Source organism: Trifolium pratense, linkage group LG6, assembly GCF_020283565.1.
Source record: "Trifolium pratense cultivar HEN17-A07 linkage group LG6, ARS_RC_1.1, whole genome shotgun sequence".
Lineage (NCBI taxonomy): Eukaryota > Viridiplantae > Streptophyta > Magnoliopsida > Fabales > Fabaceae > Trifolium > Trifolium pratense.
The window spans coordinates 17,889,610-17,902,296 of NC_060064.1; the positions used below are offsets into that span (position 1 = coordinate 17,889,610).

At 34.1% G+C, this 12,687-nt stretch overlaps 2 protein-coding genes across 6 annotated transcripts; one reads left to right on the plus strand and one right to left on the minus strand.

Moving 5' to 3' along the window:
• Positions 1-407: 407 nt before the first annotated feature.
• On the plus strand, positions 408-6,537 carry LOC123888184. Of its 3 annotated transcripts, none has more exons than XM_045937144.1 (7): positions 408-1,225; positions 1,864-2,159; positions 2,498-2,565; positions 2,739-4,347; positions 4,468-4,604; positions 4,771-4,945; positions 5,368-6,537. In XM_045937144.1, the coding sequence occupies exons 2-7, from the start codon at positions 2,009-2,011 to the stop codon at positions 5,958-5,960; spliced, it is 2,733 nt and encodes a 910-aa protein (XP_045793100.1). In that variant the 5' UTR covers positions 408-1,225; positions 1,864-2,008; the 3' UTR covers positions 5,961-6,537. The 3 variants fall into 3 exon arrangements, with proteins under 3 accessions (XP_045793100.1, XP_045793099.1, XP_045793101.1); XM_045937143.1 differs by having other exon boundaries at positions 424-1,295; XM_045937145.1 differs by lacking the exons at positions 408-1,225; positions 1,864-2,159 and having other exon boundaries at positions 2,513-2,565; positions 2,744-4,347.
• Positions 6,538-7,100: 563 nt separating this feature from the next.
• LOC123888185 lies at positions 7,101-12,134 on the minus strand. Of its 3 annotated transcripts, XM_045937146.1 has the most exons (5): positions 11,215-11,346; positions 10,797-10,866; positions 8,581-8,668; positions 7,574-7,653; positions 7,101-7,464 (listed from the first exon to the last, which is right to left on the minus strand). In XM_045937146.1, coding segments are annotated over exons 2-5 (423 nt in total). In that variant the 5' UTR covers positions 10,799-10,866; positions 11,215-11,346; the 3' UTR covers positions 7,101-7,211. The 3 variants fall into 3 exon arrangements, with proteins under 3 accessions (XP_045793102.1, XP_045793103.1, XP_045793104.1); XM_045937147.1 differs by lacking the exon at positions 10,797-10,866 and having other exon boundaries at positions 11,215-12,134; XM_045937148.1 differs by lacking the exon at positions 10,797-10,866 and having other exon boundaries at positions 11,219-11,503.
• Positions 12,135-12,687: the final 553 nt, after the last annotated feature.

Genomic DNA, 12,687 nt, shown 5'->3' on the forward strand with positions numbered 1-12,687 from the left:
GTTTTTTAAAATTTGTAGTTTAGCAAGATTTCTGGCAAAAAAAAAAACATAAATATACGGTATCAATAATTTTTTGACAAATTGAACGAAATTTGTATTACTACACAACAAACAGGACAATTTCTTTTCACAAATTATACTCATGTCTATTTTTTATTTTTTTTATTATAATTTATTCGGGCTCGGGCTGCCCATGACTCATTTGAACTAACCCATATTTTAATCAACACTGAAGCAACTAACGAATCGTTTATTTTTGTTAGTTTTTATGCTGCATTGCAATTGCAATGTATGTATAAATAAAGTAAAAATTTATGCATGTAATAAACATTTTACCCCGGTTACAAATTTACAATCACATCACCTTCAGAATTGAATACAAAATCTCTCTTATGTTATGTGGACCCACATGCATACGTAGATACTTTAGTGTTAGTGCCCTTTTCTTCTTCTTCTTCTGTCTGTCCCTCAACAATACCAAACTTGTCTTCAACAGCAACACCTTCTCTCTCTCTCTCTCTCTCTCTCTCTCTCTCTCTCTCTACTTTTTTGCTTTCACTTTTCTCCAAGACTTTAATAGCAGCCACCATCAAAATACAATGGTGGGTCGGTGCAAGTTTCCATTTTTCTTCACTTTTTCGCTGTCAAAAAGATACCCTGTTGAAAAAAGCCTTCATTTTCTTTGCTGTAGCTTCATTCTTCTTTGAGAAACAGAACACAGTGTTTCTGTTTCCCTAGGCATTTTTTTTATTTTCTTATCTGGGTTTTGCTGAAACTGAGGGAAGATTTTAGTCATCCATTTTGTTTTTATGTGTGGTCAATTTCATTCACAAGGGTGTATACAAAAATTTCACCATAAAGTTGTAGTATTATTTTGTTGCTAATTGGGATTTGATGGTTCATTGAGATTGCATACATCCATTCTGTTATGCAGAAATCATTCAGTTTTTTTTTTTTTTTTTATCAAACTTTTTCATTAAGTTTTTAATCATTCACTTTTTGTGAGCTGTAAATCTGTTGCAAGTTGTCTCAATTGTACTTTTCTTTTATGAGAAGAGTGAATAATTGAAATTTTCAGCTTTCTCTTTGAAACTTGAGTTAATTAATGTCTGTGCATGAAGGGAAAAAAACATTGAATCTTGATATTTTCCCTTCAAAGGAATCCTTTGATATCTTCACTCAGTTGTGAAACTTAGGGACTGAAATTGGAATTCCTAAATGCTTTGTAAGTGGACTCATCAACCTACATACCTTGTACTCTTTGACACAAAAAAAAAAGGTCCTTTAACAATATGGTACTTAGTTTTAGTTGTCACAATTTTTTCAGTCTTACCTTACATGCCTTGTTACTAACCACTTGATTTAGTTTCATCATCCTCCATTTTCTAACCCAATTTTTTGTGCCCTGAGGCTTTGATGATTCAGATGACCAAACTATTATACTACTCCGGACTTAAATTATAAGCACTATTTGGTCCAATCCAAATATGTACTCTCTCCATCCAAGAATATAAGCAAAAATGAGTTAACAAAAGTTAATGTATTTGGTCTAAATTTTACACCAAATACATCAACTTTTGTTGACTAATTTTTGCTTATATTTTGAAAAGGAGGGAGTACCAGATACATGTACTTTTTTGCCTATATTTAAGTACAAATTGAGCATGTTATTGAGCCAATATCCTTTAATCATGTGACTAACTAGGTTGATTTTAAAAAACTTGTTAGCATGAAAAGATTAGTTTGGTCTGCATTATTTGTCCCTTCTTGTTAGGGTGTTTGTTCACAAACTATGATTTTGGAGCATTTTTATGACTATTATTAAAGGCATTTGTTTATTGAATGTATTTTTCCATCCATCAGGTTATAAAATATTGTACCACTGAGGAGTTTTGTATGAACATAAACAACAAAAAGCCAAGATAACCTTATTAACATCCCAAGGAAAGGGAAAAGAGAAAAGATTCAAAAGAAGGAAGTCAACTGTGCCAAATCCAATCATTTCAATATGACAAAGAGGTCTCAAAGATTCCCTGTGCAGTATGAGAAAGATCAGTCAGGTTGTATGTGGGGATTTATTAGTATGTTTGATTTTCGCCATGCTCGCTTTACTCGGAAGTTGATCGCTGATAAGAGGCACAACAACAAGCATGCTCTTGGTAATGTTTTAATGAAATTAATGTCCGACTTTTTACTTCCAAATAATTTGTCAACTTTGCACTTGTCATATGTCTATATGTACAAGGAATGTCTGTAATGTATGCTAAATATATAATTAATTGTTTTTGTGCCAAGTTTTATGGTATGGAAAGTCTTGAATATACTTGTGTTGTTTTGCATATCCTTTTCAGGACTACGTTTTGTTTTAAGCAATTGTCGTATGATTGATGTCTGCATGCATATCGCTCAATGTTTGAGTTAATATATTTCATCATAATATGCTTTCTTTGCAATAATCATAACAATCATTTAATTTTCATTATTTTTGTTTCTACAGGTGCTGTACTTACCAAGAACAAATTTGAGGCATTGAGCAATTTGGATGAAGAATATCAAGGCAATATGGTAAGTTTGTTCATCCACATACTTATCCAAATCTGGACTTCTTTCTTTCAGCCAACAATTTGAAGTTTAAATAACAAAATTGAGCACAGGTTACATTAGATTATGATATTTGCTTACATTATGATTTACGCATAGTCTCATATGTTGATATAACTGTATCATCTATGTTTCAGGACAGAGGAGAGAGTAAGAGACTAACGGTGACTACCGATGCTGACAAGCTTAGTGTGAAGAAACTCATAGAAGAAGAGATGTTCATTGACCAGGATGAAATAAAGGATCAAGGTAATGTTGTTGAATCGACACGAACCGAATTAGGGTCTGAAGATTCGCTGAAGACAGATTCCAAAAGAAAAAGAAAATCACGAAAGAAAAGCCGAGATATGGACAGCAATGATTTGAGTGCAACTTTGAAATCTGAAGTCACACATAATCAGCATTCAAATCAACAATCAAGAGATAATATAGATTTGGACAAGATTATGGAAGATTTTTGTCAAATTGAACGTGCTTGTTCCTTGATGCATGATGACGATGATAGCAAAGTTCTTGCTCAATCAAACCAAAAGAATATCAATTCTGAAGAACTTGCAAGAGATGCAATTCATGATTTTGTGAATCAGATGATATTGAATGGGAAAGATATGGTAGAAGATAAAAAATTCCTTTGCTCTCACGAACTCATGGAAACACTTCAGGTTATAAGCTCGGATAAGGAATTGTTTCTAAAACTTCTACAAGATCCAAATTCCCACTTACTGCGATATATTCAGGAGTTGGAAAATGCTCAAGGGAGAAGTGAAAAAGAATACAATTCTGTTGCTGATTCCAACTTCTCCGAACAAGACCTTGGCAATCTAAAACAAACTCGAGATATTGTCAACCGCAAGCATCATAAATTTTTCTGGAAAAAGGTAAAGTCTCAATCAAAAGTTCCAACAAATAAAAATGTGAAAACTGAGGTTCCAAATAGAATTGTCATTCTGAAACCTGCACCAACAAAAATGCAAAATTCAGAAAGTGAAAACAATGTTGTTTCGTCGCTTGATTCTCGTGATATTGTCCATTACAAAGATCCTTCTGTGAGAGTTGGTTCACCTTTTTCTCTTACAGAGATAAAAAGGAAATTAAAACATGCTATAGGAAAGGAGAAGCATGGAAACCACAAACTCCCTGCTGAACGTCAAAACAATGACTCGAGAGGCAAAGCCATTTGTAAAGATAAAACTGGAATGAAATCTCCTAATAAGGATCATTTTTTCATTGAAAAAATTGCAAGACCTATGTTTGATGTTGTAAAAGGAACCAAGACTGGTATAAATGAAAGTGGTTCTTCGAAGGAAAAAGTTTCGAACTTATACATCGAGGCTAAGAAACATTTATCTGAGATGCTGGTAGATAATGGAGATGATAACACAAGCATTTCTAGCAGGCAGATTCCGAAAACCCTTGGGAGAATACTATCTCTTCCTGAGTACAACTTTTCTCCTCTTGGAAGTCCTGGAGGGAATTTGGAGCATAATTTTTTGACTACACATGCAAGATTATCCACTTCAGATAAAACTTGGGAGGTTAATGAGGATAGCTTGTCTCCCAAGCAAGACACCTATATTGAACAACCCTATCAGGAAACAAACAATTCAAGGAACCAATCAAGCGTTTGTGACAAAAGATCTAATGAAGTACCAGAAATTGAGTCAGACTCAACTCTCTCACATGATCCTGATCACGTTGATACTGCTGAAATCAGTTATCCTGTTAGAGACGAGATAGTTGCGGAAGGTACTAGTTTGAAGTGCATGATTTAAATTATTATAGACACTATGATAAAACTTTGGTCTGTGTGTGCTTGGATACATTTACCTATATTCTTTCATTTATCCTTTCTTAATTTTTGTGCAGGTAATTTAGAATTCACAAAAGATATTATTGTTTTGGAATCTTCCTCAGATCCAAACTGCTGTACTGCAGGGAAGGACCAAAATCATGATGTCTCAAAAATTGCTGTTGATGCTATATGTTCTGAATGTTTGAATGGGGTAATTTCACTCAATACATTATATTTTTATGTAAATCTTTGATTTGGGGCATAAATTGGATATAAATGATCAGTTACGATGGGCCCTTTAAAATTTCTTTCAAAGCTTTTTAAGTTTAACTGTAAGATTTCATTTAAAAGTAAACTATCATATGATTCTTTTGCAGGATTTAAAAGAGAACCAACAATCATCTCCACTATCTTCCCCTTCTCACTCTTCCATCACTGAGAAAATGGAAGAGCTAGAAAGTTGTACAGATTTATCTGGTCGACCAAGTCCAGTATCTGTGCTCGATATACCGTTCTCCGATGATGACCCTGGCTACTCCACATGTCAGCCTGGTAAAATTCCTGCACTAGCTATGTTCTTAAAAGATAAAATAATATTTTAAAACAAGATTTTGAATTTTTTAGTCGGTCCTAGGACCGGATACCAAGTTTTTTTTAAAAAAAAAAGATTTTGAATCTTTTTTTCCCAATAGTGCTGTCTCTAAACCCGAAACAAAGAAAAGAAACAAATCAGTAGGTTGGTGGGGGTTCGTTAATTCATACTTTATGATCTAGAATTATTTTTCAGATAATTTGGTAGGTTCAGAATCTTGTCCCTTTATTCCCTGCTGATAGACAGAAGTATGAAGTGTTTTTGAAGGACAAACTAACCCTTTTTGTTTATCATAATAGTTTTAATCTTTGTTTATGTTTTATCATCATCTTTGTTCATGATATTAGTTTTAATTGGTAACACATTCATTCATGGTTTTCAGTTAAATTATGCATACAATCGCTACAAATTCGATTTGAGGAACAAGACTGTTCATCGTTGGATCGATTTCATAGAAGAAAATCTTGTCTGGAAGAAAATGAATTGATATATGACTACATAAATGCTGTCTTCCACGCCGCTAGCTTGACACAAGATCAACTATTGATGAAATGTCTTTCCTCAGACAAGATACTAGATCCTTCCTTGTTTGATCAGGTAGAGTTCTTCTCAAACATGCTTTGCCACGAACAGAAGCTCCTATTCGACTGTATCAACGAGGTTCTCATGGAGGTTTGTTGGAATTACTTTGGGGTTTCACCTTGGGTATCATTTGTAAATCCGAGTATAAGGCCAACTCCAAATATGAAGAAGATTATTCTCAAGGTCTGGGAAGGAGTGTGTTGGCATGTCCTTCCTTTACCCCCACCGCATACTTTGGAACAAATTGTTAGGAAAGACATGGCAAGAAATGGAACATGGATGGACCTTCGACTCGATGCTGAAACAGTTGGTTTTGAAATGGGTGATGTCATTCTTGTAGAGCTGATGGAAGATGCAATATTGAGCTTTGTGAATCAAAGTACAGAAAGTTAATGTTGTGTGCTTCAATTTGAATTGAAAGACATAGAGAGCAAACATTAACTTGTAGATGACATGTCAGTGGAACAACATCATGCAGAGGTGCAGCATTAACTTGTAGAAAGTTAATGTTGTGTTCCAATTTGAAGGCAAGTAAAAAAATTATACATCATGCAGAGAAACAAAAATTGGTCAGGAAGAATAATGAGGTGTCATAGACCTCTTTAAGACACCCAAGGACTTTGGTACTATTTTTTTAATCATATCTGACAGGAAAATATGATGTGAATGAGGATATACTCAATAAGGAAGCCAGACAGTTGCAGCTGCTTCTTGCAATGGTACTAAATTATACTTGTTTTCAATGATATCAGACAGAGAAACAGTTTTATTTGGTGTGACATACTTCACCTTCGGAGAGTAAAAGGTGTTTGTTTGATTGTAGATTTTGTAAAGTTTGATTTGCTGATCATAATACCTGGTGTGTTATAATTTTGTTTTGACACCATCCTTACTTTGTATATTTGCTTTTTGGTTAACCTATTGTAATTTAGTGTGTGGAAATAATGAAATGGGATTTCAGTTTGGTATAGTTTTGAAGTGGAGAACAAATATAACATTCCTGGGAATGGAATAGGTAAAATTATTATTCTTATGTTTAGTAGGAAGGAACAAAAATAATATGCCTAGGAATGAATAATACCCTGCTTCAAAAAAATAAAAAATAATACCCATGAATCTATTTGACTCACTTTCTAATTTCTATCAATTTTTATTCTCGTGAGAGGGTGGGTAAAATTGATTCCCATGAATGAGAAACCCATTTTTGGAGTAAAAAACATTTATACCCATATTTCACTTGCAAAAAAAAAAGCATATATATTATACTCCCTCCGGTCCTTAATACTAAGTTTACTTTTTAGATACATTAAAAAATTAATGTATCTAATCTATAATATAGTCTAGATGCATCAATCTCTCAATGTATCTAAAAAATGAACTTTTTATATTAAAAATCGGAGGGAGTATCATATTAGGGGTATTTTGATAATTATAAGTTTATTCTCAGGACTATACATTGCCAACTGAGACCAGGATTAACCCCTCATCTAGTAGGGTAGGCACGATGCCAACTGGGTAAACAATAAAGCTAAGTTCCATGAAATGCCCAATGACTTCCAATATTTTAAAAATAATGTATACATTGTTGGTCTAGTCAATACAAAATATGCGATAACGCAAAGCCTTGCATTATTCATATTAGTATCACTTCGGCTTCTTATTTCCCGGCATAGGCCGGGTCAAAGGAGCCGGGGCCTTCCTCTTGGAAAAAGCATTAGTTCTGCTTTCATCTTCGTTGTCTTCATCATCGTCGTCACTAGCAATTGTAGTACACTCTTTGGCAATATTGGCTGCTTTTCTTTTTTCAGCATCTAATTTGGCATTCAATTTCCTTTCAACAGGGTCATTTGAAGGCCCTACTTTGGTTTGCCGTGAAACTTTTGCACCTAGACCAAGCCTGCAAAGATTTGTGACTTGTTATGTTACAACATAAAGTAGGTATACATCAAACAGATTAGCAGAAGCCAAACGGTCAAGAATTTATCGGCAGTGGTGATTATACTGACCTTTGAGGTCGACCCTCTGTATCCACACTTGGTGTTTCATCGTCTGCAGATCTGCTCATATTTTTTACCCATACCTCAGCCTGCCAATCACAATAACTAACAAGTAACTCACAGCAGCAACAAGAAATCCACAATATTTGATAAAATCCCTCGTAGCTTATCCTCAAAAAAATTAAAAATGAAACTTTAGAACAAAAAGGAGTTTCAAGATATACATGAGTTATCCACTCACCACATTTTGTGACAGGATTTGGATGTAAACATATTTTTCACTGTTTCCTTTACTTTTTCTTTGAGGATGAGACTGAGGGCATGGATAAAGAATTAACTTACAAATCCAAATCAACCATAAATTGGTTTATACTGAGATCCAACATAATCAATGGAAATTTCACATATTTCTTTCAGCAAATTTCTTAAGAGATCAATTCTTAAGAGATCAACAAAGGAGCGAGCTTATGTCAAAATTAGAGGATAGGGACAATGCTTGGAGCTTTCATAACAAATAAATAATTTTTTCAATCTTTACAAGTTAAATTACCGTTACCAAATATTTAAAACACTATCAAAGTTCAAGTCCATAAAATAGTATGATGGGAAAGAAAACAGTTTTAATTATAAAATTGAACATCATAATCAAAACTGATGTTCAATTTATATGGCATTTTAGATACATAATTATGCATATGAGAACACTCTTCTGTGGGTTTTTCTTTTTAATGCAGCCTTCTAAGATATCTATATATTTTACGCATAATCAACACTTGCTTCAGAAACATGGAAATCATTTGGAACAAGCTCCACAAAACAACAATCTTGTTGCTAAATACTTGCTGCAAACTTAGAAAACAGATCTAACAAAACATTCATCACTGTAAGTTAATAATCTGAAATCTGAATGAATGCAGATCTATACCATATCAAATAATCCACCAACCACTTCATAGACATATGATATATAAACCTTATTCTCTATTCATAGCAAGATGAGCAAAGAAAATAGTTACCAATTTCAAGGCCTTATTCAACTTGACAATTGGGGGAGCACCAACTTTCTTTGGATTTTCTGTAGCACTCATTTCAAGCTTTCCGTGCCTTGATAAATTGAAGAGAAACAATTAATATATACTACTAACTATATACTCCAAACATCTAAATATCTGATGACATAATTTTAAAAATAAAAATTATTTGACCTTTATTGCCCAACTTTACAAATATAATAGCATATTCCCTAATTCAACTTTTGCGAATACTGTAAAACATTTTACAGAGTAAACATAATTCCACCAAGATACATAAATAATAAAAAAATATACAAAATTAAAGGGAGAGAATCAAATTAAAATTTATAATTAACGTTGGTCACTTGCCACTGACATTAAAAATCAAAACCCAATATAACTTAACTACTAAGTACAGTTCTGTAAGTAACCAAAATGGCATCCAATCAAAATTAAGTTGTAAAAATAATCAAAATGACAGAAGAGAAGGTTATTGTGTCATTGTTTTCTCCGTAAAACAGAAAACCCGCAGAATAGAACAACTGAAACTTAAAGAACAGAGAAGAATACAGCACCAGAGAAAACGCACGCAGAAGAAGGAATAAACAAGAGCAAATGCAATCCACACGAAGAAATAGGAGACTTAGAATAAGGAGGAGACCAAAGCAAACTTGTCGCACAAAGAAAACCACGATAAGGAGAACAAAGCAGTAAATGAGAAAGGAAGAATTAATATATATTAGGTCACTTACAACACTTCAAAGTGACTAGTATACCCTTAATAACTAAACAAAACAGTTTTAAAAAGGGCATTCGAGAGATTTCATCTTGAAGCCTTGATTGAGGACGCAAAAATGCATCTGCCACCAACACAACATTGACAAATGTAATTACATTTTCAATTCAATCATGTCATTTTCTTAAATTGTTACCAGTGTCGACGTGTCAGTGCTCTGTCTGTGTCTGTGTTAGTGTTCGTGTATGTGTCTATTCCAGTGTTTTATAGGGCAAGAACCTTTCAGTTTGAGAGAACAACATATTTTGTCTTCCTTCCAACTAAGAAGATAGATCAGTAACTGATTAGCCGTAAGCCCGTAACAGAGCTAATACCATGCAGTTGAATTATATAAATCTTCAGTGAAAATCATTTGGTATCTCTATGTAAGGGTTTTCCTATGCTTATCATGAACCATTAGAAAACTTAACAGAGACTCTCTAGAGAGTTAAGTTCTACTAATTTTGTTCTATAACTTCATTAAAATGTAATATGTGAAAGAGTGTTCAATATAATATCAAACAAGAAACATAATTGAAAATTTTAGCATTCATTACCAATAATCCAAACAAGAGCATCAAAATCGAGAAAGAGGGAACAAAATCATAGATTTTATGCAATAAACAAGCAGCGTCAGACGATTTGAGTAGACAACAAAAGCGAAGGGGCTTCAGACGACGACGGCACATCGGAAGATACAAGCGTGGGGCAGCTTAGAGCATCTACAATGAAAAAATCTATTTTTGGGTACTTAAGTGGATCAGGGCCGTCTCAAACAACATGGAGACATTGTTCTAATATTAAAAATTGGACCCCTAATAAAAAGAAGTGCAGAATCGTAGCTTATAGCTCAAAGACTTCGAAGATAGATTAGACACTCATGTTCAACTTAAACTTTCATACACTAAACTAAGTACTTCCAATCCCTACACCTTATACTATTATAGTGGATCACCTCCCCTCATTGCTAATTTACTTTATGTACTTGAAGCTACTTATCATACATGGTTATTCTCACCTTGCACCTAATCATATATTCTTTGTTTTTTTTGAAGAAGCTAAATTAGCCCACCCAAATTGGCGCCAGAGAGAATCGAACCTCAGACCTCAAGAGGAGCACACTCCCAGGTCCCAAGCCAATACTCATATATTCTTTGTTGACAAACCCATGACAAAAAATGAAGAGAAAGCTATCCTTTTATGGCTAACAGGAACAAATACTGTATCAATATCGATCAAATACCAATTTCAATCCCTAATTGCATGAAATGAAAAACAGTAACATTAGGATTTGGTGCCTCTAATAGAGCCTGGGCAAAATTTTCATGCTTTTTAGATTATAAATATCTATAAGTAGCACACAATTGAAAGTTGAAAAGAACAAGGAAGTCCATTATATATTAAGTTGATCCATAAAATCAAACAAAGAAGATAAGAGCCTTACATTCAGCAACAATGCAGTCTCCAATGCATAAGCATCCTTAAAAGTCACATATGCAATAGACTCATAATCACTGGATGGGTGACATTATTAAAAAAAAGTCCTTTTATTCCATCAAGGCCTTCCAACTTAGATACAACTAGCAATCCTTTTATTCAATAGCAATAGCAATATGAAATAAATTCAAGGAACACATTATAACCATCTTTTGAAAAATAATATTGTATATCTGTGCATTGCATGCTAATTGTTATTGATTACAACAACTGATTGGTATTGCAATGAAAACATCATCAATCAAAGAAGGATTGAGTATATCCATTATCTATATTTATTCAATCAATCAATCAATCAAAGAAACAAATCAAAATTTCCCAAACACCTAAAACCTAGAAAATTTATAGATTTTGAAAAATTGTACCTGCCTGTCGCGTAGAGAGAATACAGAGTGAGAGACAAATGGGAGAAGGAGATAGAAAAAGCTTTTGTGGTGGTCGACTTGCTTTTCCGGTGAAAGAGCTTTTCGGCCGAGAAGAGAGAGAGAGAGAGAGAGAGAGAGAGAGAGAGAAAGGTGGCGGCCGGTGGTGAGAGGCGAGTGGTGGTAGTCACTGGTCGAAGCTTTTCCGGTGAGTGAGGGTGTGTGAGAAGTGTCTTTTTGCTGGGAAGTGTTTTTCTTTTCTTTTCTTTTTTGATAGGATAAATAGGATTTTACCCTGCAACCCAATTACCCAAGTTTTGCTGAGTCCAGGTTGCCTCCATTTAGCCTATTCTCCATTTAATCCATTAATTACATGGATGTGTGACATGTGTCAAAAAGATAATCCAATGGCTGAAAAATTACTATTTGTTTGGTTAAAATGAAAATGCATCTCCCAGTAACTTTCCCCTTCTCATCTGATACGGAACTCCTCTTCTTCTCATCTCCGCCGCAGTCGACGCCGTCACTTTTGTTCAATCTCAGCGCCGCCCCTATAATGGCAAACCACAACAAAATTGAAGTGAATTTTGACAAAAACAGTTGATCAAACCAGCAAATACAAGCCAACTAACTTAACAAAATTCATCTCTGAGAAGAAGTGTTATGAAACTTAGAAATGATTCAAATTCCAGAATGAATCAAAGGGAGGAATGAGTTGCAATGCGAGAAGGAGGAGAGATCGAGAATGGAAAAACGCCGTGGAAGATGACGCGTCGAGACGGAACGACGGCGAAGAGGGAAAGGAGAACATGGATCAAAAGGTTCGTTCGACGGTGCAGAGAAAGATAAAGCGTGATTTCTGGTGTAGCGGCGGATGGCGGTGGAGATTAGAGGAAGATGGAGTTTTGTATCTGTGAAAGGGAATTACAAGAAGTTTTTTATTAAGGTGACAACTTGACTACCCATTTCATAACATTGGGTTGTTCAGCCCATCTGAGTTGTCATAAATATAGTGGCTTATACAATTTATGTCATTAAAAAGATTATAGTTTTAATTATGGCAATATAACTTATGATAATTATAAATTTCCCCCATGCATTTACTGCGCACAATATCCCAAAAGTCACCCCTAGCAAACCAACGACCACACATAAATTCCTTTGCAATTACTACAACTTTCAAAACTCAAATTGGCATAGCAAGGGTTTGTTTTTTTTTTTCTTAAAGGAAAATAAAATTTCATTAGTTGTAAAGAAAGACATAGGCATAAGAATGTCATCTTATGGATAATACTACGGGGATTTTTTTTTATCTCTTTTCTATTTTTTCTCTTCCATTTTCATAAACCTCCTCCCAAATACAATAATCTCAAATACAGTAATCTAATTTTATTAGTTATAACTTATAAAGAAAGACGTAGGCCTATAAGGAATGCCATCTTCTAGACAATACAAAACTATAAAAATATAAAAATG